Source organism: Petromyzon marinus, chromosome 31 (assembly GCF_048934315.1).
Source record: "Petromyzon marinus isolate PM22_M1 ecotype Great Lakes invasive population chromosome 31, UKy_Petmar_22M1.pri1.0, whole genome shotgun sequence".
Taxonomy (NCBI): domain Eukaryota; kingdom Metazoa; phylum Chordata; class Hyperoartia; order Petromyzontiformes; family Petromyzontidae; genus Petromyzon; species Petromyzon marinus.
Window position 1 is genome coordinate 6,354,550 of NC_133697.1, and position 25,068 is coordinate 6,379,617.

The 25,068-nt window shown below is 52.3% G+C and overlaps 1 protein-coding gene across 1 annotated transcript in view; it reads right to left on the reverse strand.

Annotated features, from left to right (window-relative positions):
* Nucleotides 1–4,597: 4,597 nt before the first annotated feature.
* CRIP2 (cysteine rich protein 2) overlaps nucleotides 4,598–25,068 on the reverse strand; it is a 40,214-nt gene continuing 19,743 nt past the window's right edge. Inside the window, exons 6-8 of the mRNA XM_032963762.2 lie at nucleotides 21,115–21,209; nucleotides 11,880–11,937; nucleotides 4,598–11,067 (exon numbers count right to left, since the gene is read on the reverse strand). Coding sequence (XP_032819653.1) covers nucleotides 11,000–11,067; nucleotides 11,880–11,937; nucleotides 21,115–21,209 — 221 coding nt within the window. The 3' untranslated portion in view covers nucleotides 4,598–10,999. The remainder of the gene's footprint in view (nucleotides 11,068–11,879; nucleotides 11,938–21,114; nucleotides 21,210–25,068) is intronic.

Below are 25,068 nucleotides of genomic sequence, written 5' to 3' on the forward strand. Positions count from 1 at the left end.
GACGCACGTTCTCCCTTTATCGTTTGTTTTGAAGCTGTCATTGTTTACCGAAGGGTCAACGTCACGCTTTTAAGAGGTCGTCGCGGGCAAGACTGTTGAGGTTGCCCTCGCCACTCCCCCCTAACACCCCCCCCCCCTCTCACCACACTCATCGCCGTAGCTTCCTTCCTTCTGCCCTATGTCCCGCAGCGGGTTTTTGTATCGTCGAGACCCGACTCTCAAATCAGTTGAATCGCCGCTGCCGCTGTCTCCATCTGGATTGCGGTCTCTCTCTTGTTGCGAAGGTGGCTTGACCTTTGAAGGCCCTCTCATCACCACCACCACCACCACCGAAGGCCCTCCTCCGCCCTGCGTACGTGTTCATAGCGCAGTGCACTAACCACTGCGCCACCACTCCCCACGACCAGCCTAGATAGACTCTTGGGGCAGGTGCTGTCAGGGGCCTGTGTTGTCACTCTCAGTCACTCACCCAGTGGTGCCAACTGGTGGCTGAGTCGGCCCGACGGGTGTACCCCTGCGCCGCCAACCCGGCGAGCCGAGTTCGATTCCCCGATGTGACGATGGGTAATATGTCCGAGATGAGCGGCAGATGCATCGCCCACACCTGTACTACCCATTCACACAGAAGACAAATATCCCCCGTAGAGCCTTTAAGAGACTCGCGGGACAGGTGCTGTTAGTGAGCATCAATTGTAGGCAGGCACGGCACACGAGGGGATGGGGTGGCCAGCATTACGTCCGACCGCCTTTATCTGCCGAGCGACGATGTTTACACACCGCACGTTTGAGGCTGAGTCGACCTAAGGGAGGCCCAGGATCGGTTCAGATAACCGTCACTTTGTGTTGGCCGTGATCAGGAAGCGAACTCGGGTCGCCGGATTTGTAACGCAGCGCGCTAAGCACTGTCCCGCACACACTCACCCCCAACTGACCCAAAGACAAAGATCCCCCGTATAGCCTACAGCCTGTGAGGGGCAAGTGCTGTTAGCTAGCACCTACGAAGGCCGAACCCCAAAACAGTGTCTCACACACACACACATCACTCACGTATCGTACCCCCTGCAGGGTTGAAATGATAAACGACTTCCGAGTTCAGAAGGGTCGTATAACCGGTCAGCGGTGCTAGTGTGTGGGTAGTGTGAGGTGTGGTGAGGGCAGTTTGGTGGTTGGCCGGTTGTTCTGGTTGAAGTAATTGCGATGTAATTTTCAACGTTGTTGACTTTCACAGTAGGGCGTGCGCGTGTGTGCGTAGTGGGGAGCGGTAGTGTAGCGGTTAGCGCGCTGCGCTATGAACCCGGTCACCCGGGCTCCCGCTCACGGCCAACACCCAGTGACGATTATCTAAACCGGTCCTGGGCCTCCCCAAGGTCGACTCAGCCTCAAATGAGTACCTGGTGCGATGTGTAAACATCCCCACTGGGGGCTGAGCGTGGTGTTGTCCAACCACCCCCTCGTGTGCCGTCCATGCCTTCATGGCTGCTCGCCAACAGCGCTTGCCCCAACAAGTCAAAGGCTATGTAGGGGACCTTTGTCTTTGTGCGTGTGAATGGGGAGCTGTAGTATTGCCTTGAGCGCGCTGCGGTACGAACCCGGCGACCCGAGTTCGATTCGACCCCTAGGTCGACTCAGCCTCAAATGACTTCCTGGTGTGGTTAAAAAACATCGCCACTGGGGAGACAAAGGCGGTCGGGCGTGGTGCTGGGCACCCACCCCCTTTCGTATTCTGTATCGGCCTCCATAGGCGCTGCTCGCTAAATTCACTTGCCCCAACAGCCCGCCGAAGGCTATACTGGGGATCTTTGTCTTTTGCCTATTGAATGTGTTATGGGAAAAATTAAATAACGTAATGCGGTACCGGATACAAACAACGCACATATTTGATCGGGGTCGTCAAGAACCATGCAGCCACGCCCCGGTCTCCCTTGCCACAGGGGGGGGGGGTGGGGGGTCTCATCTAGCGCACGACACGTTCCCTATCCGTCACGTGCATTCCCCTCTAGATGATTTGAAAGTGCACAGCTCCCAGTGACACCCTAATGTGGGAACAAGGAGCCGTCCAGACGGCCGCAGAAGCGCATCTTGAAGGAGCGCGATGCGGTGGCCGTCTTTATTCGATGGTGATCCGAAGGTCGCTGCGTGGGCTGACCGCGGCGCGAGTGATGCTTTGTTGTCACGTTGTTGTGACGTCTTTGAACCGTTGACGTAAATGAAGATAAAGGCGCCTGCCCACGAGAGGGGAAGCTCTCGGAAATGTTCGCCGTAAAAATTTTGTTTCACTGCGAGAGTTCGATTCTGACAACCAACCTTCAACGATGATGGCGCATGCAGTTGCCAGCGGCACGTCGTTCGGATGATTGTTCAGTGCGCGTGGGTTACTCTCCAACGTACCGGAGTGCTGAAACGACGAGACATTTGGCGTGACAACTTCACTTTTGCTCGCGGCTCTGTTGGGTGGAGGGAGGGAGAGAGAGAGGGAGTGACGACACAACATTGCTTTGTACTCGACCAAACCCCCCCCCCCCCGCCCCCCCAAAGAAAACAAACTCTTATGGATCGACCTCTGGCTGGTGAGAAGTCTATTTCGTGACCGGAGTACCCACTCTTTCTTTACCCCACCACACGTGACCTACATATTTGGCCGCAGGTGTGATCCATTTACACCGCACGCCGGTTGATCGTTGGGAGCGGTGGTCCAGTGGTTAGCAGCACACTGCGCTGTAAAACCGGCTACCTGAGTATACTGGCGCGGCCCTGGGTCTCCCCAAGGTGGACTCAGCCTAAAGTGTGTGCCTGATGCAGGGGCGTGAATTCCGGCGTAACCGGGGCGTGGTACTGGTCCCGACTGCGTTGTGTGTGCGGTTCCGGCTGGAACAGGCGAGGGTGCGTGTATGCGTGTGACGTGTTTGTATTTGAGTAAGTGCCTGCGCGCGTGTGTGTGTCAGTGTGTGGAAAGGGCGCTGCGCTACAAACCCGGCACCGCCAGTTCGATTCCCGCTTACGGCCAACCGCCAGTCACGAATTATCTGAACCGGTTCTGGGCCTCCCCTCGGTTGACTCAGCCGACAAAATGAGTACCTGGTGCAGTGCGTAGTAAAACACCGCCACTCGGGAAACCAAGGCCGGCCGGGCGTGGTGCTGGCCACCCACCCCCTCGTGTGCCGTGCCGGTGTCCATAGTTGCTCGCAAACAGCACTTTACCCCAACAGTCTGTTCAGGCTATACGGGGGATCTTTGTATCAAAGTTTTCACCCAGCCTGGCACAAGCACCGCCGGTTGCTAGTTGTTGTGTTTGTGTCGCCATGGCAAACCGTGGCGTGACTCAGTGGACATCACCACGCCCGGCGCCCGTGCGTGACACCAACCGGAGCTCGCGGTGATGCCGATGACGATGCTGATGGCGATGATGATGGTGATGATGATGCTGATGACGATGCTGATGGCGATGCTAATGGCGATGATAGTGATGATGGCGATGATGATGATGACGATGATGATGATGCCGATGCTGATGGTGATGCTGATGGCGATGCTGATGTCGATGATGATGATTTTTTCCATTGATCGCTTCGTGCCATTGGTGACTGAGCGCGCCTGACAGCTCACACAGCCCCCCCACCCATCCTCTCCACAAATGTCCATAGACAAGAAGCTGCCCCACCCTCACCTCTCTCTCGCCCTCGCTCCAACTTTTCATTTAACGAAAGTGTTGTGAGTCTCAGACAATGCTTCATTCGAGTGCCTATTAAAAAAAACGAATGCCCCCCCCCCGCCACTAATGAACAGCGCCCCCCCCCTCTTCCCTTAGACGGGCCCCATTCAGAGGCGGCTCATCAACAGCCGTCATTCGCCAGCCAGTGGCGGTGACGTCACCGTAGTGCTGTGCCAGGCTAGGTGCACTTGACTCGAGAGGCACTTTCCTTGCCTGCATCTCTCCCCTGTCGCAGATACCGGCAGCAGTTGCACACAGCCGCCACGCGGCCTCAATCCAAGGTTTGATGTTAAAGTCTCACCACCCCCGCCGTCCGCCCCATCGTCTTACACAGTGGACCCGTCCTTCAGTGCACGCTCTAACATCTCACCATTACCTTATATGGCCACCACCATCATCATCAACGACAAAGATCGCCCGTGTAGCCTACCCTACACTGTTAGGGGCAAGTGCTGTTAGCGAGCACCCATAAAGGTCGATAGCGGCACACGAAGAAGTTGGTGTGGCCGTCACCTTCACCCACACCTATACGACTACACATGTACCACCCACCCACACAAAAGACAAAGATCCCCCGTAGAGCCTTTAACGGACTCATGGGAGAAGTGCTGTGTAGGCAGGTGCGGCGCACGAGGGGATGGGTGGCCAGCACCACGCCCGGCCACCTTTGTCTCCCCAGTGATGATGTTTACACACTCGACCAGGTACTCATTTAAGGCTGAGTCGACCTAGGGCGGGGCCCAGTGCCGGTCTAAATACTGTCCACGAATATCATTATCATCACCACCAGATCAAAACCCCTGTTACACCGTGTCCTTGGTAGTCATCAATGATCGTTCGAACGGTCTCAAGGTACAGCGCAACAAACATGAGACACACACACACAGGTACAGGAGATAGTAGTTTATACTCGGGTGTAAATGACACGACACACGGGCGGGTGGGTTGGTGGGTGGGTATACGATTCTGCAACGTGTGTCACCACACACCGTGTGTGTAGTAGTAGTAAGAGTACACAATACGCAAGCCGGTGCAGATTGATCGATGGGTAGCGCGTTTAGGGGAAAGTATAGCAACTGCACAGATCACGACAACAACATTGACAGGAGAGGTCAGCTGTTCGCGCGCAGTGTGTTGAATGCATAGAGGGGGTGAGACGGAGTCTGGCGGCGATGCGATGTCGAGTGTGCAGGCGGTGCAACTGCTACAGGCAACTATTGTCCGAATAAATACTTTTAAATAACGTTTGCGCCGTCTTTCGATGTTTGTTCGCGGCGTCTCGTGCGCGGGCATCTTGCACTGCTAGATGGCAATCTCACCAGTCGTTGTGTCAATTATATTCGTATAGATGTACAGGGTCCAGCCACGCGAATCTCCAGCAGCCAGGACCAGCGTTCTATCCACTGCTGGTTGAAAGCATCCCCACGCCATAATCATCATCATCATCTATTCACTGATGAATGAATGAAGGCGATGGCACGATCCATCTCAATCCACCAAATAAAGTGATCTCATCGAAATGAGATACATAAACCTCTCCATATAAACACATTCATAATTATAATCCACAAGTCTTTGTCAATCCACTGCTGGATGAAGACCCCCCCCCCATCCCCTCGCCGCCACCCCATGCCGTGTCGGTCATGTGAGTTGATTGACCATTCTTCACCACGATGGTGAAGATGGCAGTGGGGGGTGGAGGGAGGGGAAGGGAGGGGGAATCTCAGGACCAGTTCAGACATCACTCGCCCAATGACGTTAGCCGTGTTCGTGGGATCGAACTGAGCCCGCACGGGGTTCACAGCAGTCCTCTCTAAACACACCGCGCCAACGGCTCCACACACACACACGCGACGAGAGACCTTGAGTGGGCGTCATTAATGTGTGGTCGAGTCTTGGTTAAATTGTCGGCTGCTCCAAATCGTGTTCAGTCGTTAAACGCGGGCGACCGTGGGTGTGGTCGCCTTGGCACGACCTTAGTCGTGCAGCTTGGCTCGCCCTGCCCGGCTCGGCCACTTCGTTACTCCGAATGCGCCCGCGTGTGTTGACCCTGTGCGCAAGGACACCCCGGGGGTGACGCGAGGTTGTGTGAGGTTGTGTGCGGATCTGTGTGAGCGTGTGTGCGGGGGTGTGTGTGTGGATAGTGTAGCGGTTAGCGCGCTGCGCTATGAACCTGGCGACCCGGGTTCGATTCCCGCTCACGGCCAACACCAGTGACGATTATCTGAACCGGTCCCGGGCCTCCCCTAGATCGACTCAGCCTCAAATGAGTACCTGGTGCGGTGTGTAAACATTGCCACTAGGGAGACAAAGGCGGTCGGTCGTGGTGCTGGCTCCCCCACGCCCTCCTGTGCCGTGCCGGCTTTCATAGGTGCTGCTCGCTAACAGCACTTACCCCAACATTCCTTTATGCCTATACGGAGGGAGATCTTTGTGGCGCATCTGGGTTTGTGATTGTCAATTTTTACGCCGTCTGGCTGAATCTTTAGTTTGTCCCTTAGCGATAGCAAATGGAAACATTTCAGGTTATGCGACTGGATTTGTTCAGAGTGTATGCGCGTCTTTGCATATGCATGTGTGTATGTATGCGTGTGTGTGGAGGAGCACTTGCCCCAACAGTCTGTTATGGCTATACGGAGATCTTTGTCCTTATTTGCATGGGCTGCCTATGGCCAAAGTATCGTCATTCAATCTTCATGAAGAGGAGAGACGTGGGAGAGACGCGTGCTAGGCACGCGTGTGTACGTATTACGATCGCTGACGGCACTTGCCCCAACATTTAAGAAATCCACACGGGGTACCTTTGTCTTTTGTAGGTATCTGCATGTATCTATTTGCATACGATTGAGTGCATCCCCGAGTTGCCAAAAGCAACAGACTTTGTTTTGGCAAGCGCTGTGAGCGACTTCCCATCTCTTTGTCTGAACATGCCTGCGCTGTATCCGTACTTATTTACACAATTCATCATGCATACTACCAAGAATAAAATGTATTTATACCAAAGCTTAATTCTGCCCCTGGACTTTCTCCTTTTAAAAGAGGCCGCTGTGCGTTCAAGGGGTCGATTTATGGTTGTGAGCTGTCCGTGTGCGAGTGAATACGTGTAGAGTGGTGACGCAGCGCTTAGTGCGCTGCACTGCGAACCCTGCGACCCGGGTTCGATTCCCCCTCACTGCCACCAACACCCGTGACGATTATCTGAACCGGTCCTGTGCCTCCACCAGGTCGACCCAGCCTCAAACGAGTACCCGGTGCGATGTGTAAACATCGCCACTCGGGAGACAAAGGCGGCCGGGCGTGGTGCTGGCCACCCACCCCCTCGTGTGCCGTGCCAGCCTTCATAGGTGCTCCCACGAGTCCGTTAAAGGCTCTACGGGGGATCTTTGTCTTCTGTGTGAATGGGTAGTACAGGTGTGGGCGATGCATCTGCCGCTCATCTCGGTCAGATTACCCATCGTCACATCGGGGAATCGAACTCGGCTCGCCGGGTTGGCGGCGCAGGGCTACACCCGTCGGGCCGGCTCAGCCACCAGTTGACACCACTGGTGGCTGAGTGACTGAGAGTGACAACACAGGCCCCTGGCACGTTGCTTGCCCCGTGACCTCCTGCCGAGCGGCGAGCCTTCGACACTTCACGTGACGGCCTCCCAGCCTCAAATGTGCACCTCGTCTGGCACTAGCGCTGTCGTGGTGACGTCGCCGCACACACCGAGCGGTGATTGGCCGCTGCTGCTTCTGTTGTTGATGTCATCCATAGGTGAGGCGTTTGGGTTAGATCGCGTAAATATCAATGCGCCGTTAAACCCGCCACCACTCGACAAAGTCAACTAGTAAAGTTCGTCACGTGAACAGAACATGCCAATTCATTACTAGTTCAGCACACCGGTGTCAAACCCACAGCGTTTACAATTCGAGTACGACGTTTCGCCAGTATTTACAACGAGCATCATCAGGCGATTGCCAGAGTTGTGGAGAAATCCTCCTGTTGCGGTCTTTAAATAGAGGGATAATTGTGATGCCGTCACTTCTGAGCCAATCAGGTGTGACGGCCAGAGGGCTGGGGGAGAGGGGTTAATGTACGCATAGAAATTACAATGGACATCCATTAACGGTTGGGTTATTCATAGGGTAATCAACGTACATTATGCTGCTGTTGTGTGTGTGTGTCTGTGAGCCACAGTGGCGAAGTGGCAGTACCGTGAATGGCTGTAATCAGGTGCCCAGCGCCTTGCTGGCTTCGTGTTATTTTTGCGTTGAATGTCCTCTGCAAAACACTCGCTCAACCAGACTTCAGCGAGCGCTCTAACGTCAGCGGAATTTTGGGAGAGGTCTCCTTTTTTTTCTTTCAAAATAGCCCGCACTTGTCAAATGTCACCCCACGCCCTGGGGCTTAAAGAGGAATAATAATTGTTATTATTATAATAGTAGTACTACAGTAATGCCCTTAATTTTTTTTACCCGCGAAAGCCTCAAGACTTGCTCGAAGAAGGGGGGCCCTGGCATAATGAGATATTTGACCAATTCCATTCGTTGAGAGTTTGGCTTCGTGCGGGAGGAACCCGGAAAATGCCCCCCCCCAAGTCTCCACCCCCCTCCCCCACTCAAGCTGCGTAGGCCGCGGTCTATAAACTCGGCCGCACCCTGCAACACCTGGCAAGGCCTTGTGGCGATCACCCACCCAAGAACCAACGCGTCTCAAGCATAACTAAACCAAGATATTCCCAACACGTTTCAATAACACTGCGTGTGGCCTTAAAAGTAAAAAAAAACATGTATAAGAGTTGACGTTTCGGGCAATGACTCTTCTTCATAGCACACACATGATGTTACAGGCAATGGCACGTATTAACAGCACGATTTGAATTGCCCCAGTCGCTTTTAATCCTTTTTTCCCCTATTAAGGCCCCAGTGTTATTGATGAATGCGTTGAGTATTGTTGTTGTTGTTATTAATTGTGCTTGTGTACCACTGCCAACACAGCACCGTCATCCAGTAGCAGCAGCAGCAAACAAATAGTCTCAGCCCTGCGTAGCAATCTTCCGAGATCCGGGAAGATGTGGCACACGGATGCAAGGGAGGTGTGGTCGCTTTAACAACGTGGCGACGATGTAAGAATGTTTTCCCCTTTCTACCAATAAAACAGTTTGTGTTAAGATGTTAAAACGCCAAACTGAAACCTTTTGCAAGGAATCATGTCTGCATTAACCACACGTACTTGTGGTGAACGTGCAAAAAAAAACAATGCTCTGATAGTATATGATGAATTGTCTTTGAAACTGATTGGTCCACACCAGAGACAGCTTTCTTTAGAGCCTAGTCTCAAACAGTGTGAGACCAGAGGACGCCACAAGGCGAACACCACAAAGACAATGCCACTATCAGGACATTGGGAGCTCGGGTTGAGCAGCTACATCATGATAGCCAGAAAGGGAAAAACCTATTCTTATATTTTGATACTGGCAAGGGAGGCCCCATGATGGCGTGATGTCTATGGGGTGGAGCCGCAGATCTTGGAGAAAAAAAACGGGCAGCAGAGGCTGACGGAATAATAACAAAACTTCCGCTCAAACTTTTCCCACCCCTATGCAGAAAAAAGTCTCCCGGCAGTGGATTTGATAAAATACGCGGGCTGTGACGATTGAACATTTTCTCACAAAAAAAAACAAGCAGGTTGTTATTGTTGTTGTTGTTGTTGTTGTTTTGTTGGTGAAATGATTGTCGTTATAGTATGATCATCGACTATTCGCTGGCCCGATACAGTGGTGGTAATTCCACGTCCCTATGGCGAGAGTCAGTGTTTCTATTTGTCTATCCATCGGACTCATTGTATTTATTAAGGGTGGACTCCTACAGTTGAGTCTGCCCGTCGGTCTAAGTTTAGTGGTCGATTAATTGAATCGATTTCGTTATGAATTTAACCGAATCAATAATCCATTTGTTTGCAAACGTGAATGTAGTGGCCACTAGTGGCTAGACGGGGATCCAAAGTGACGCCATTGAATGGACACATGAGTATAATAGCGACTTTAACAGACTCATCTTCAGGAGGAGCCTCTTAGTGACTATCTGAAACGTTTCCCGATGAATGATCGAGGCGAGTGAGTGGTGTGTCCACGTGGTCCACGGTCAGAGATGTAGACTCACGTGGAGATTCGTAGACTTACATGCATAACCGTAGACACACATACACATATATAAATATCCCCAATATAGCCTCAATAGACTGTTGGGGCAAGTGCTGCTCGTGAGCACCTGTGAAGGCTGGCCGGCACGGCAGGGCACGGGACGCGATGGGGTAGGCGGCCAGCACCACGCCCGGCCGCCTTTATCTCGGCAGTGGCGATGCTTATCAGACATCGCATCCGGTACTCATTTGAGGCTGAGTCGACCTAGGGGAGATCCAGGACCTGATTCAGATCATCTTCATCGGTGTTGGCCGTGAGCGGGAATCGAACTCGGGGTCGCGGGGTTCATCGTGCAGCGTGGCTCACCGCTACCCTATCGCTCCCTCCGCACAGACTCACAACACACGCTCACACAACCTGGTGAAGAACTGAAACGCTGCCTCTGAATGATGGGAGCGGGTGAGTCGTGTTTCTATGTGGCCCGTGGTGTGAGACTGTTGCCTGCAGTCGAACTGCGTGGGTGGTTCCTTGGCTGTCCATCCGCGCAGGAGGAGATAAGCGCATGCTGCTGTACAGCTCTCCGATGCCCGAACTGCGTGTAGTTTGGGCACGATATCCGACGTTTCGCGCAGAGAGCTTCTACGTGTACTCAACTGAAGAAGCTCCCAGCGTTGGCTGTTGCCACCTTGTCCACCTTAGACCAAACCCGGACATATGTCTCAAATCAGCGCGAGGTCTCTCATCATCACCACCACCACCGTGCGGTACAATACCGGAATAAAAGTTGCGACGAAAATGTCAGCACCAGATCTCGGTAACAGATGATCAGCTCCTACCGCGCGACACGCAGACGCCAATTCCCCAAGGTGGCAAGCTCTCTCCCAGCAGGTGGTGGTGGTGCGAAACGTCGCAGGACATCGTGCCGTACAGCACGTGGCGCAACCTGGCAAACGCACATCTGGGCTGGAGGGGTAGGGGCGTGGGGGTCCCTCCAAGGTGAATTTTCCACTGGAGGTGATTGTGATGGAAGTGGCGGGGGCGAGCGGGGGGAGGGTGGGAGAGACGCGCCGGGGGGGGGGTGGTGGGTGGGGGGGAGGGTGGGGGGGGATGGTGGGGGGGCAAGGGATCGGGGGTGGTGGGAGGGGGTCTGGAACTGGCGTGGCTCTCAGTTCTCCGTGGCAGTGCCGTTCTCGTTCTCGTAGATGTAGCAGCCCACGGCTCCCGTGTTCACTCCTGTATGGGGTGGGGGGTTGTGCACGCACACAGATAAAGATCACCCGCGTAGCCTTTAGCAGACTGATGGGGGTGGGGGCAAGTGCTGTCAGGGAGCACCGATTACAATAACCGTTCGCACTCACAGGCAGATACTCACAGCCAGCAGAGGTGTGCGTGCGTCTCTTTGACGTGTGCGACGACGCATACAGTAAACTTTTTATTTTATTTTACCAGGTAAGGCCCCACTGAGCTATGTAGTTCTTTTTCAGAAGCGACCTGGCCACAAATGATAGCTCAACGAAGTGGCTCATCATCACGTGGCGATGTTTAGCAGCCAAATATTCTGAACTCGTGTCGATTCTATACGTGGATGGAAACACCGGAGGACCCGGAGATAAATCCGCGCGACCACGGGGGAGAGAGACACCGCAAACTCCAAATATACCGGCATCAGGGTCGGGAACGAACCCACGACCTCCTGTATACCAGGCGAGGTAGTTAACATCTCCTAGCCACCGCGGCACCCTGTGGAGTACAATTCCTTGTGTGGAGCGGTAGCGTAATGGCTAGCGACCCGAGTTCGACTCTCGCTCACAGCCAACAGCGCGGCGATGCAACGTCTGAACCGGTTCTGGGCCTCCTCTTTTTCGACTCGGCCTTAAACGGGTGACCCTGCTGCGGGAGTGTAACGTCGGCACTGCGGAGATAAAGGCTGGCGGGGGGTGGGGTGGGGTGGGGGGTGGGGTGGGGGCGCTTGATAGGTGCTCGCTAACAGTCGTCGCACTTTTGAACGCGCGAGTGGACGGACGGTGCCGTGCGAGGTGACGAACCTTTGGGGCCGAAGAGGAGGCCGTAGCACGGCACGTGGCAGTAGGGCTTCCCGTCGTGCTGCAGGGAACGGGGGTCAGGGTGAGAGGGGGGGGGGGGAAGTGTTACGCATCAGTAAATCGACTATGTGACCCTCTCTTTTTCGGGGTTCAACGTCTCTCACCGTTGATGTCGTCGGGGGTGGTAAATTTAAGATAAAAAAACCGTTCCATTTTATTTAACCGGGTAAGGCCCGCTCAGCTCTATATTACATGCGTCGTGCGCTGGTTGTAGCGTGGGACGGGACGCTGTTGGTGAGTGTGGGCCCTGCCCGACACAACCACACCGTGGGAACACGAAACATCAGCACCACCACCTTACTCTTTGGTTCTATTCGGTAAAGTCACGTAGGTAAAAAAATAAAACAACAAAAATCACGACGTTTCGGCCACAACACAAGCAGCCTTCATCAGGTGAAGGGACCAGACTGTCTCGAAGACTGTGCTGGAGTGAAACAGATGCCAAGCTCAGACCACGGCCTTTAAGCTGTGTGAGAGGGATTAAGGTGCCTTGACAAAGGAATTAGCATAAAAAAATAGCATTTAATTGGCGGACTTAGCATGATGAAAGGTGTAGAGAGGGTGAACATGCTGGTGCACATGCACCCGCATGTGCTGCAAAAGTTTGGGGTACCACTACTTGAAAAATTTTAATTGGCGGACTTAGCATGATGAAAGGTGTGGAGGGGGTGAACATGTGGGTGCACATGCACCCGCATGTGCTGCGAAAGTTTCGGGTACCACTACTTGAAAAAATATACTGTACCATTGAAAATTAGTTTAATGTTTGGTTCGATTTAGAACATCTTTCCAATGGTTGCTTAATTTGAAACCATCTTCTCGGTTGAAATTGTGTCTGTGTTTGTAGATCTGAATTGCCTCGTGAACTAATCTCCGATAAAAACCCGTGGGTTTGCAAAGAACCTTGGCTGTAATTGCACGAGGTGACCACCACACCTGTGGCCGGGCGGGGTTACGGTGGGGGGGGGGGGTAATTACAACACCCCAGGGCAGGTGATGTCACTGATCACACCTGGACGCAGTGGAGGGCAAGGACGATGGCTGTGTTTACAACAACAGAAAGAGACAAGTGAAGATCCCCCTCCTTTTTCGCCCCTGCCTCCCCGCTGCCCTTTGTTGCCGCGCGTGACACTCGCATTGACTTGGTCGGCGATTAGTGGGGCGATTTAGAGAGCAGATGTTCGCCGCGTGACTCGTGAATGCGGGGGAACGATCTCCAAAGGACGTGCCCGACACGACGCTACCGGGTGGAGGGGGAGGGGAAACGAAACTACAATACGCGCTAATTTCCCAGGGGGGGCTTCCACACACAGCCGGGGCCCAGGGGGTTAATCGCTCGCGTTATTTGCCTCGGCGTTATTGTGTCGTCTGTAGCGCACCTGTCCTGGTGTCGCGCGGGTCTCGCGTGTCTGTGTCAACGGTTGGGACGATTGTCAAGAAGGCCGGGCAAACACTTCTCCCGTGACCGCGCTCGGACGATGGCGACGGTGGCGTTGATGGTGGTGGTGGCTTTTGCTGAGTCGCCACGCTTAGTGGTCAGTGATATCCGAGTCGCGTGAAATGTGACCCCCCCCCTTCCCCATATCTTATCCGAGCCCCCCCCACCACCACAGCCCCCCCCCTTACTCCTCCGCTACGCTGTCATCTGCTGCCCAGTCCACGCAGCCCCACAGTAGCCTATGACTTATTAGCTTCCTTTGTGAATGTCTATATCCCTATTTCTGATCGTTGTCATTGAAGGACATATGATTAATTATGTATTTATTGGAGGAGGGGGGTGGGGGGGTGGTCAGGCCATGTGTATGATCGAGTCGAATTTGTGTCGTGAAGAACCTTCACCACCCGACACAGTCACACATATTGATTATTATTGAAATACACTGCTTGACGAGGGCCTCCTCCTCCAACACCATGCGGGTGGGTCATAGCTTTCATACTTCACCACACCGGTCAGCGCGGGTAGGTTGAAGGTGGTGGTGGAAATCAATAATGGACAATAATAGTTTTTTTACTGCGCTGTCCTCTTCACTGACCACGCTGCCTCTAGCAGCCGTGTCTTGTTGCCACCGTTCCGAGGCAGTGTCCGGGGCTCTAACTTGCTTAGCTGACGAGAAGGCCAGCAATTTAGACATTACAATAAATTCACTCTCAGGATGTAAACTAAACTACTAAAAGCTAGTTAAAAAAATAATAATTACCAGGTAAGGCTCACTGAGCTCTTTTTCAGAGGCGACCTGGTTAAAAATGATAGCTGAACGAAGTGACTTATCACTTGGAAAATGTATAACAGCCAAATACTCGAAACGCATGCAAAATGTGGAAGGGAAAAAAAACCGGTGGACCCGGAGAAAAATCCACGTGACCACAGGCAGAGAGAAGAGAGAGACGCAAACTCCAAATATACAGCAGGAGTCGGGGTCGGGATCGAACCCACGACCTCCTGTATACCAGGCGAGGTAGCTAACATCTCCTAGCACATCGTGGACGAGAAAAACGAGCTCGTTTAATAATTGAATGAGCGGAGCAATTTCTCCCGCTTCCAATTACAGGGGTGGCAGGAGTTCGACCGAACATCAATGCTCTCTGCGTTTGGTCTTGGGCTCTGTGGTGTCCTCTCTCATGAAGCCAAACATCTCAAACGCCCAACGCGGCAGCAGCAGCAACAACAACAACAGTCTCGAGACTCAGCGAGGCTTTTCATGGAGTAAGTTGCTAACTGGCACCGGTTACCAATCGCGGAAACCCCGTTGTGTGTTCGAACCCTGCAGAAACGTCGCTGTACGTCAATTTGCCACGTGGTCGATTGTGACGCGGTTCTAAATAATGAACGCACGCACGCACGCGCCTGCCGCAGGATTTGTTCCACGGGATGTTTCTTTAATTGTTGTTGTTGGCCTAGCCAAAGTGGCGCGTTCTCACGCAACGCTGCCGCACCCTACACCTGCACCCACCGAACAGCTGGTGCCCACCCGCAACGGGGTTCCCTGCCTACGCCCCACGTCCGTGTGGACCTGCCGCAAGAGAGGGACCCGCAGCCCGCGATCGCCGCGACTTCATTTTACCCCAAGGGCCACGTGGCCACACTGAGGAAGACCGTAGCAGCGCAGACGGCGATCGTCCGTCACCGCGCGCGAGCGTCTTGGGCGCACTGATCGGGTACGAGGGGGCCTTGCATGGCGAGCACTGCGTCTACTCGCCTTTGGCACGCTCAAGTCACTGCGTTGGGCGTCGTGCAAAGACGGACGTTGTATCCGACAGGTCAGATTTGGCCCGCGCTGATAGAATCGCTTGCAGGCTCAATATCGTTTCTGAGTCCTCGTTGGTAATAGCGCCACCGGGTGGATGGCATGGGGGGGGGGGGGAGCATGAAGCTTGAGACGCTCATCAAGGCCAAGGATGAATTTGTTCGGATAGATGCTTCTGCTCAGGACACACGCCTCAAGCCGTATGGATAAGAATGTGTGGTGAACTGTACGCAAATGTTACCTCTTCGCCGCTAATGGACACGAATGAGGCAATGCGAGATGGAACACGTGACACTGAACAAACAGGGCAGACAATACAAACGAGACAATATAAACGAGACAAACAATACAAACGAGACAATACAAACGAGACAGACAATACAAACGAGACAATACAAACGAGACAATACAAACGAGACAATACAACCGAGACAAACAATACAAACGAGACAGGCAATACAAACGAGACATACAATACAAACAAGACAATACAAACGAGACAATACAAACGAGACAGACAATACAAACGAGACAATACAAACGAGACAGACAATACAAACGAGACAATACAAACGAGACAGAAAATACAAACGAGACAATACAAACGAGACAATACAAACGAGACAGACAATACAAACGAGACAGACAATACAAACGAGACAAACAATACAAAGGAGACAGTTTGTCTAATCACGCGAGGTGGGTGCATCGTTGGACTTCTCAAAGCCGCACCGACCAGCCCGGTGAAGTATGGTGAAACAACCCCCACTGCCGACAAAGCGTGGAGAGCCTTCATCCAGCAGTGGATTTTCAAAGGGGCGGTAAATTATTACTCATTGATGATGATGATTATAGCGTAATGAGGCCGGGTGGCTCAAATGTAGAGCAAGCAGCTCGCGAGAGGAAGCTTGCGAGTTCAAATCCTGGTTGGGGGTTGTTGACTCAGCCCATCATCCTTTCAAGGTAGATACAATTAGTATACATTTCTTGTGGGAAATTCAACGGTGTATGCCTTATGGACAGCAGACTCGCCTCCGCCATAGCAATGTGGAATTTCCACATCTGGCTCAGGGATGCAAACAGGAAATGAGCACGGGGTCGATGCTCATTCGAGCAGGAAATTGCTTTGACTTTGAGAAAGAAAAAAAACAATCTAATAAATAACAATAATATCATGAACGTCAATGCCACACTAAGCCAGGATGGCTCCTCGCTCTTAAGCAGGAGGGGACGCGACTCAGAGGCGCGATGAGGTAACCACAGACGAGCGGGGAAGCAGCAGCCACGCGGTAGCGAGGAGCCGCCGCTACCAACGATTCTCCAAGCTCTGCGAGCCTCTACATATTAAGGTGTGATCAGCCAATTGACGAGCGTTTATAGTCGGGAGGAAATCGGAGCACCCGGAGGAGAAACTCCACGTGTGCGCGAAGGGGAAACACTCTATCCCATACAGACGGAACGTATGTATGTTGAACTTCTTTCGCACCGTCCGCAAACAACCGTGATAATCGGAGGTGCGGGGGAAGGACAACAAACGAGACAGGGGTGGAGTCCACATTTTGATGGTGCAATTCTATACAGCGATCATTGAATCCATCCTCAACTCCTCCATAACTGTCTGGTACGCTGCTGCCACTGCCAAGGACAAGAGCAGACTGCAGCGTATCATCCACACTGCTGAGAAGGTAATTGCCTGCAATCTACCAACCCTCGAGGACCTGCACACGACAAGGTCCATGAGGCGAGCGAGGAAGATTATGGCCGATTTCTCCCACCCTGGACACTCTCTGTTTCAGCTACTCCCCTCCGGCAGAAGGCTTCGGTCCATCAGGACCAAAACCTCACGCCATAAAAACAGTTTCTTCCCATCTGCTGCTGGCCTGTTAAACAAGGCCAAGGGCTAACACTGTTTTTAACATTTGATCTACATAACGACACCTTGCCGATATTAACTATGTTACCCTATTTGTATTTTTTATTTTTAAATTATATCTTAAAGCTATTTTATATTCGATATTTATTTAATTTTATATACTTCAGCCCCTTGGTGTTAGACTTTTAACCCTTATTATAGTAAGACTTGTTTAAAACTTATTTAAGATTTTAGATTCCTATATGTTGAATGTATGCACCATCCTGCCAAAGTAAATTCCGTGTCGGTGTGAACTTACATGGCGAATAAAACCCTTTCTGATTCTGATTCTGTTTTGCTGTACCGCCATCTCCTGGCGAGCCAGGGAAGGCACCCCCTCGACTCGCACGGTACATGAATTTCCCCAACGTGTGCGTGCGATCCACTGACCCTCCCTTGACCTTCAAACTCATTGGCAATCTAGGGGCGCCACGGTGGCGAGATGCTAACTGCCTCGTCCTGGTATACAGGAGGTACGTGGGTTCGATCCCGACCCTGATGCCTGTATATCACGGGTTTGTGTGTCTCTCTCCCCGTGGTCGTGTGGATTTTTCTCCGGGTCCTCCGATCCCCTCCCCCTCCTACTCCACATTTAGAAACATGCGTTTGGAGTATTTGGCTGCTATACATTTCCACGCGATAAGCCACTTCGTTGAGCTATCACTTGTGGCCAGGTCGCTTTTGAAAAGAGCTCAGTGGGCCTTACTTGGTACAATAAAAACTCAGTAGTTTCGTTGAGTTCAATCTTCTGCGAGTCCCTGAGAGCGCGCGCGACCCCTAGGTGACCCCCTAAATCCGCGCCGCGATCTCCGACCCCCACCCCCCGGGGGGGTCTCTGTGGGTTGAGCAACCTCACGTGCCACTCACGAATGAAATAAATTAATGCCGTGACGATTGCGGCCGCGTCACGGCTCACCTGAACACTCCACATCCCGTACACAAACACATGCATGCTGCTATTTCGCCACGTGTTGGTGAGCGAGGGATGGGGTGGGGGCCATAGACGTCCGGGCAGAGAAGTATGGTACAACAATGGATTTTGCTGCAAGCAACGTTTCCCTGCAGTCACCTATGGCAGCCTGTTTGTGCGTGGTGGTGGTCGCCCATACAGACAGCGTCCAGGCTCAAATCCTGCTTAGCTGAGCCGCTGGTGGAAATTCCACATTCATATGACAGGAACACGTCTCGCCGTAGGATAGCCATCGCAAAATAAAACTGATAACACTCCACAGGTGATCGCTTACGATCCCGGTTGCTGACCACGGCTCACATCAGTGGCGAGTGATGTCCGAACCGTGCCGCGCTGACCAGCCTGGTGAAGTATGGTCAAGCAACCCCCGTGACGAACACGGCGTCGGCGGGCCTTTAACCAGCAGTGGAATTCACTTTGCAAGCAATCACACAGCGAGCTCGGCGTGTGCACGACCTGGATAGACAACCGCATTGCGCAACATTGCGAGAGGTGGCTACGGTTCCTGGGAGGCGCTCATCCAGCAGTGGATAATGGCTCCTGCAGGCGGATGAGCTACAATCTAAACTTGAGTTTGTTTGTTTGTAAGTGGCGTGCAGACTGTTCTCCGTTGCCCACAGAGGCGGTATCCTGTGACCAAGAGAGGTCCGCATTGAATCATGAACGAGTGTCCGTCTGGCTGCAGGTATTTAACCTCACACAGGGTGGCCCAAAAGTCAGGAGACATAGGGTGAAAAGTGAGTGAACGAGTCACTTCATCACCCTCCTTTCCTTGCTCAGCCCACCCCGCCCCTCCGCTCTCTCCCCCCTCCTCCTCAATGTCTCTGCACGCTGAGACACATCTGACGTTACGGGCACATTCCCAACGCGAGTTTCTGCCGCTGTTGTTGCCGAGGCTCAATTCCAACTCGTACGATCGCGGAAGGGGGCAATGCCCGCGGCGACTTCCAACGTCACGTGAAGTCTACCCCTCGAGCTGCGCACGATGCAGCTCCTCCTCGTCGTCGTCGTCGCCGCCGTCACCCGCTCAGCCTCCCACGGCAGACGAGACACTGTGGCACTCGTCAGCCGTCGCTAACCGCGATCACGGTCGTCGCTCAAACGAACGCTGCGTCCGCCTGGAGGATCATGTCACGGCGTTTGTGGCCGGTGGGAATGCAAGCGCATTCGCTGACGACGAGCAACTCGCAGCCAGCGTGAGCGTCGTCATGGTGAGAATATAAATAGCAGACGAGACAAGCAAGACAATGCATCCCCTTCATATATTCGTCTCGCCGAAAGAATATTAATATATATTTTAAAAAAACTCAATCTTACACAACCCATCGTCGGCCCAACTGCCTGCCTTCGTGCCACGGTGGCTAGGAGATGTTGACGACCTCGCCTGGTATAGAGGAGGTCGTGGATTCGATCCCAACCCTGACGCCTACATATTTGGAATTTGCATGTTCTACCCCAGATGGCGTGGATTTTTTTTTCTCCAGTGTTTCCCTCCACATTCAGAATCGATACGCGTTCAGAGTATCTGGCTGCTGCTAAAAAAAAATTCCATTTGATAAGCCACTTCTTTCAGCCATCGTTAGTGGCCAGGTCTGAAATAGAGTTCTTCTGAGAGTGCATAATGTCAGCTTGCGTCGATTCAGCACAAGCAACACTCCGGTACGGTTTCGACATTCAGTGTCTCATCGGCAGAGTCAGGCTCGTTTGAACCAACGCTGGTGAACTGCCACATTTGTCGATTTCAAGCTTTCGTGACTGCATGGATTCATCTTCTCGGTTCTTTCGGTAATGTCACGTAGAAGGGAAATAATAAAGTAATAATGAAAACCAATAAAACAATGAAATAAAAAAATAATAATAAAAAAAATACGTGACTTTACCGAAAAAACCAAGAAGATGAACTGCCACATGTTCATAGGCAAGGTGTGTGTATTCACTGTCATGAACAGAGACGGTTCATCCGCTTTTTGGTAACGCTGTGATGCCTCGGTGTGCAACGATGGCACGTCGATGTTGATTTGCTCTGCGTACGTTGTATGCAACCATTCGAGGCGCTACGCAATTAATCGATTCTTGAACTGATTGGCGGCGATTCCAGAAGCATTTTGAATCGCCGCATGCCTCTTTTATCGATATGACTTTGGGGTATTTTTCACCTCATGGAACTACTGCAGAGATCCCCTCGAGCGACATGCTTTGTGCAAACACGAAAGCGCAGCACTTTCTTCACGGAGAAATGTTCACCACGACGCCGCACCTCCGATTAGCGCGGTTGGCTACGTACGGAGCCTAATAAGTGCAACGTAGATACACATTGATATCTGTGTAATTCTTGGAATCAAGATTTGTGTAAATTAAGTGAAAAACATTAAATATGCGGGGTGTGTGTGCAGACATTGATGACTGACCAGAGACAATCGACTCACTGTTTAATCTTCACTCAGTTTATTTGAGTCTATGAGTCTCTGTGCGAATCTATGAGCCTCTATGCGATTCTATGAGTATTTATGTGCTTATATGGGTCTCTATGTGATTCTATGGGTCTATGTGTAGGTCTATTGTTCTTAATATAAGTCTATGGGTGTCTGTGTAAGTCAAACAGGTCTCTTTGTGCTTCTATGAGTATATATGTGATTATATGGGTCTTTGTGTGAGTCCATGGGTCTCTGTGTGATTCTATGGGTCTTTGCGTGAATCTACGGGTCTATGTGCGAGTCTCTGGGTCTCCCTGAGTTTAGGAGATCTGTGCGATTGCATGGGGCTCAGTGGTGACCGGGCTGAGGTCACTGTGGTTGGCCGGCTATGTCCCGGATCCGAACCCAAGATCTCAGTGGTGCCGGCTCAGCGTCTCTGACCCCTGAGCCACCACCCAGCCACCTCGTATGTCGATTAGAGACGAGGTGGCAGTGGTTTTATTTTACATTATGGGCTCCGGCGATCCGACGCAATCTGGCAGGGGGAAGGGAGGTAGCCGGTCGGTGTCACCAACAGACATGGGGCCCTGATGACCTTTTTGACCTTTGACCGATAATTTATGGCCAGGGCACTGACCTCGGCGTGACCTCCCGGAGCGAGGGTTTTGCTGCATCGCTCGCAGCGCAGGCACGGGCGGTGCCAGTCGTGACCCAGAGACGTGACCTTCTCGGCTGTGGGGGGAGTGGGGGGGGGCAGAGGAGGGGGAGGGCAATGGTGGTGGATGATGATGATGATGGAGGTGGCGTTAGGAGTTGGGAGTGTATGGTGGTGTAAGTGGCGATAGTTGTGGTTGTTGGTGGTATTAAAGGTGATTGTGGTTGTGGTGAATGGATGATGATGATGATGGGGGTGGTGTTGGGAGTAGAATTGGTGGTGTTAAAAGTGGTTATGGTGAAAAGAAAATTATGATGTAAGTGGTGTTTCGGTGAAATTTGTGGTGGTTGTAGTGGTGGTGGAGAATGGTGATGACGGTATCAGGTGGTGGTGGTGGTGATGATGATGATTGGAGGTGGTGACGTGGGTGGTGGTGGTAGTGATGAGCATGATTAGTGGTAGTTCGTCGTGATGTCGATGTCAGTCAGTGGTGGCGATAGTGGTGGTTGGTGGTGGTCAATGTAATGTTGGTGGTTGTGATGGTGAGGGGGTGGGGGCACGGGGTAGAAGAGAACCACGTCAGTCCATTTGCTAACAGTTGATGACACACGCGGTGACAAAGACAAAGATTCACCGTATAGCCTTACCAGACTCTTGGGGCAAGTGCTGTTCGCGATCACTTATGAAGGCCAGCATAGCACACGTGTGGGTGGGTGGCCAATACCACGCTCGAGCGCCTTTATCTCCTCAGTGTTGATGTTTACACACCACACCAAGTACTCATTTGAAGCTGAGTCGACCTAGGGGAGGCCCTAGTGTTGGCCACGAGCGGGAATCGAACTCGGGTGGCCGGGTCCGTAGTGCAGCGTAGCGCTAACCGCTACGAGTGGTGACGCAGTGCCACAATGGGAGAGCGGGAACGGGGAATCCGCGAACAAATTCACAATCTGCGTCCCTGCGGAATTCCAGTTATGGGGAGGAGGTGGGTGAAATCGGTCGGGGAATAGGAGGGTGGGATGAGGATGAAGGGGAGAAGGGTGCCCGTGCAGAGTGACCAAGGGGCCCCCATGTGGAGTAGCCGAGGGGGCCCATGTATAGGATATTTGGGAGTCAAAGCGCAGCACCAACAACAACGAGGCCCAGGGGCAACCCAGGGGCAGCCAGGGCAGAGAAACAACAAGACCGATGCTTAAAATAGATATTTTATTATTTTATTGTTTCCCTTCAACGTGACTTTACCGAAAGAGCTAAGAATATGAATTACTGCAGTCACGAAAGCTTTAAATCAAAATTTAAGACCGATGCTCCCCATCTCCTGCTCCCATCTCCTGCTCCCATCTCCTGCTCCCATCTCCGCGGTGGCCGTCCTTCCTCTCGGAAGCCGTTCCCATCCTTCGACTGCCATTCCGTCACCATTCTCGACCGTAGGTCATCGCGGCTCCCTTGCTCGCCTGTCGCCGTGACGCGCCAAAGCCCCTCTTTGCATTTCTTAACCCGTCAACACGACGCCTCCAAACTTGTGAATGTTTCTCCGCTCGTTCTCTGTTTGTTTCGCCAGCGCGTGTCATGACAGATTCCACACCGAGGCGGTACATTTATTTTTTTTCTTCCCACGGCCGTAAGCGCAAAGACGCCAGAATCACGGACCGCCAACTGAAGGGGCGTATTGTCCACAGGGACACCCAGAGAATGCCTCGTTGACGTCGTTGCCCAGTTTTACCGCAGACGATCCAAGTGAGTGCGTGGCTCTCTGCGCGGGTCTCCGAATCTCGGTTTAGGTCAGCGGTGACTGGGCCGAGCCCATCAACTCGCTACACTTGAGGAACCCAGTTTGAGCACAACTCATGTGCGCCTATGTTAATTTTATGGGTTCCAATACAAGTCAGTGGGTCTCTGTGTGGGCCTATGGGTCTCTATGCGAGTCTATGAGTTTCACTACGAGTCTATGGGTCTCCATGTGAGTCTATGAGTTTCACTACGAGTCTATGGGTCTCTATGTGAGTCTATGAGTTTCACTACGAGTCTATGGGTCTCTATGCGAGTCTATGGGTTTAAATACGAGTATATGGGTCTCTACGTGATCACATATAAAAAAAAAATGAGAATATTGCGCAATAATGAATAATAATTTCACTGTTGGCTCGGGTAGAAAAATGTTTCGAGAGTGCAGGCGGTGCAACTGCACCTGGGCCAATGCCAACCACGCTGCACCACCGCTGGTGGGAGCCGTCTGTGGTTGTTGCTGCTATTTTTACTTTGTTGCTGTTGTTGGTCCTCTTATTGTTGTCGTTTTTTGATGTGTTGCTGTGATGTTGTTGCTGTTGTTGCGTTGCTGTTTTATCATTATTATTGTTGTTGCTGCTGTTGCTGCTGTTGCTGTTGTTGCTGTGCTGTTTTTTATTGTTGTTGCTGTTGCTGTAGTTGCTGTGTTGTTGCTGTTGCTGCTGCTGTTGTTGCTGTGCTGTTGCTGTGTTGTTGCTGTTTCTGCGTCTGATGTTGTTGCTGTTGTTGCTGCTGTTGCTGCTTGTTGCTGTGTTGTTGTTGCTGTTTCTGCTGCTGCTTTTGTTGATGTTGCTGTGTTGTTGTTCTTGCTGTTGCTGCTGCTGCTGTTGTGTTGTTGCTGTATTGCTGTTGTTGTTGCTACTCTGTTACTGTTGTTGTTGATGTTGCTGTGTTGCTGTTGTTGCTGTGCTGTCTTTTATTGCTGTTGCTGTAGATGCTGTGTTGTTGCTGTTTCTGCTGCTGCTGTTGTTGTTCTTGCTGTTGCTGCTGCTGTGTTGCTGTTATTGCTGCGTCGTTGTTGCTGCTGCTACTGTTGTTGCTCTTGCAGCTATTGTTTGTTGCTGCGCCACGCCCTAAGCGCAATCGACGTCTCTTTCCGCATTGCGGAGTGGCATTGAATGTGACTGCGCCATGCGGAGTGGCATTGAATGTGACTGCGCCGTGCGCCCGCGCGCTCCGCCGCGTAATGGGGCCTCTCTGCCGGATTGAATCGTCTCTGGACCGCGGGAGATGCTGGGGGTGCTGGGGCTTTGGGGGTGAATCGCGAGATGAGTTATTGAACTGCGCTGACGCTTGTGGTCGAGCGCTTTATTTATTTATCTCCTGGCGACGGTCCAATCTCCCGCAATGCGTCCAATCTCATCAGGCCTCGCGAGCGAAGAAGGCTCCGCCTTCGTTGGGCGACCAATCAGAATCAGAAGATTTATGTATAAACTGGAGGAATGAGATGAGCTATAAAGCCCCCCCCCCCCTTTTTTTACAGATGTCCAGTGGTTTCACAGGTGTCCAATTAATTGGGTGGCATCAGATGCTGCTGCTGCTGCGGAGCTGTGTGGTGGGCCGCAGAACAGTAGCCGTGGCTTAGAAAAATGCACAGGGTGGTTGTATTGTACTTCTATGTTCACCACCTTCAGCGCCCTACCGCAATGACCAACGCGCGGTCAAATAACTCCCACGACCCGCTCGGCGTGGGGAGGAGGCCCTCATCCAGCCGTGGATATGCGCAATACATTGAGTGGGTGGAGTTGGCGGCGCTGATTCAGCAACAATCACCAGAGTGGGGCGCTCGGTGATTTCATTGATCCAGCTGAGAATTCTAGAGACCCCCCCCCCCCAGGGATAGAATCTCAATTTTCAAGAGTGGCTTGGGTCACCAAATAAATAAATAACTACTATTTTTTATTTTACCAGATAAGACCCCACTGAGCTATATTGCTGTTTGCAGAAGCGACCTGGCTACCACAAATGACAGCTCAGCAAAGTGGCTTATCACGCGGAAATTTATAGCAGCAGCCAATATACTCTGAACGCGTGATGTTCATTCGAAATGTGGGAGGGGGGAAAAAAACCCGAGGACCCGGAGAAAAATCCACGCGATCATGGGCAGAGAGAGAGAGAGCGAGACACGCAAACTCCAGAATATACATCAGGCGT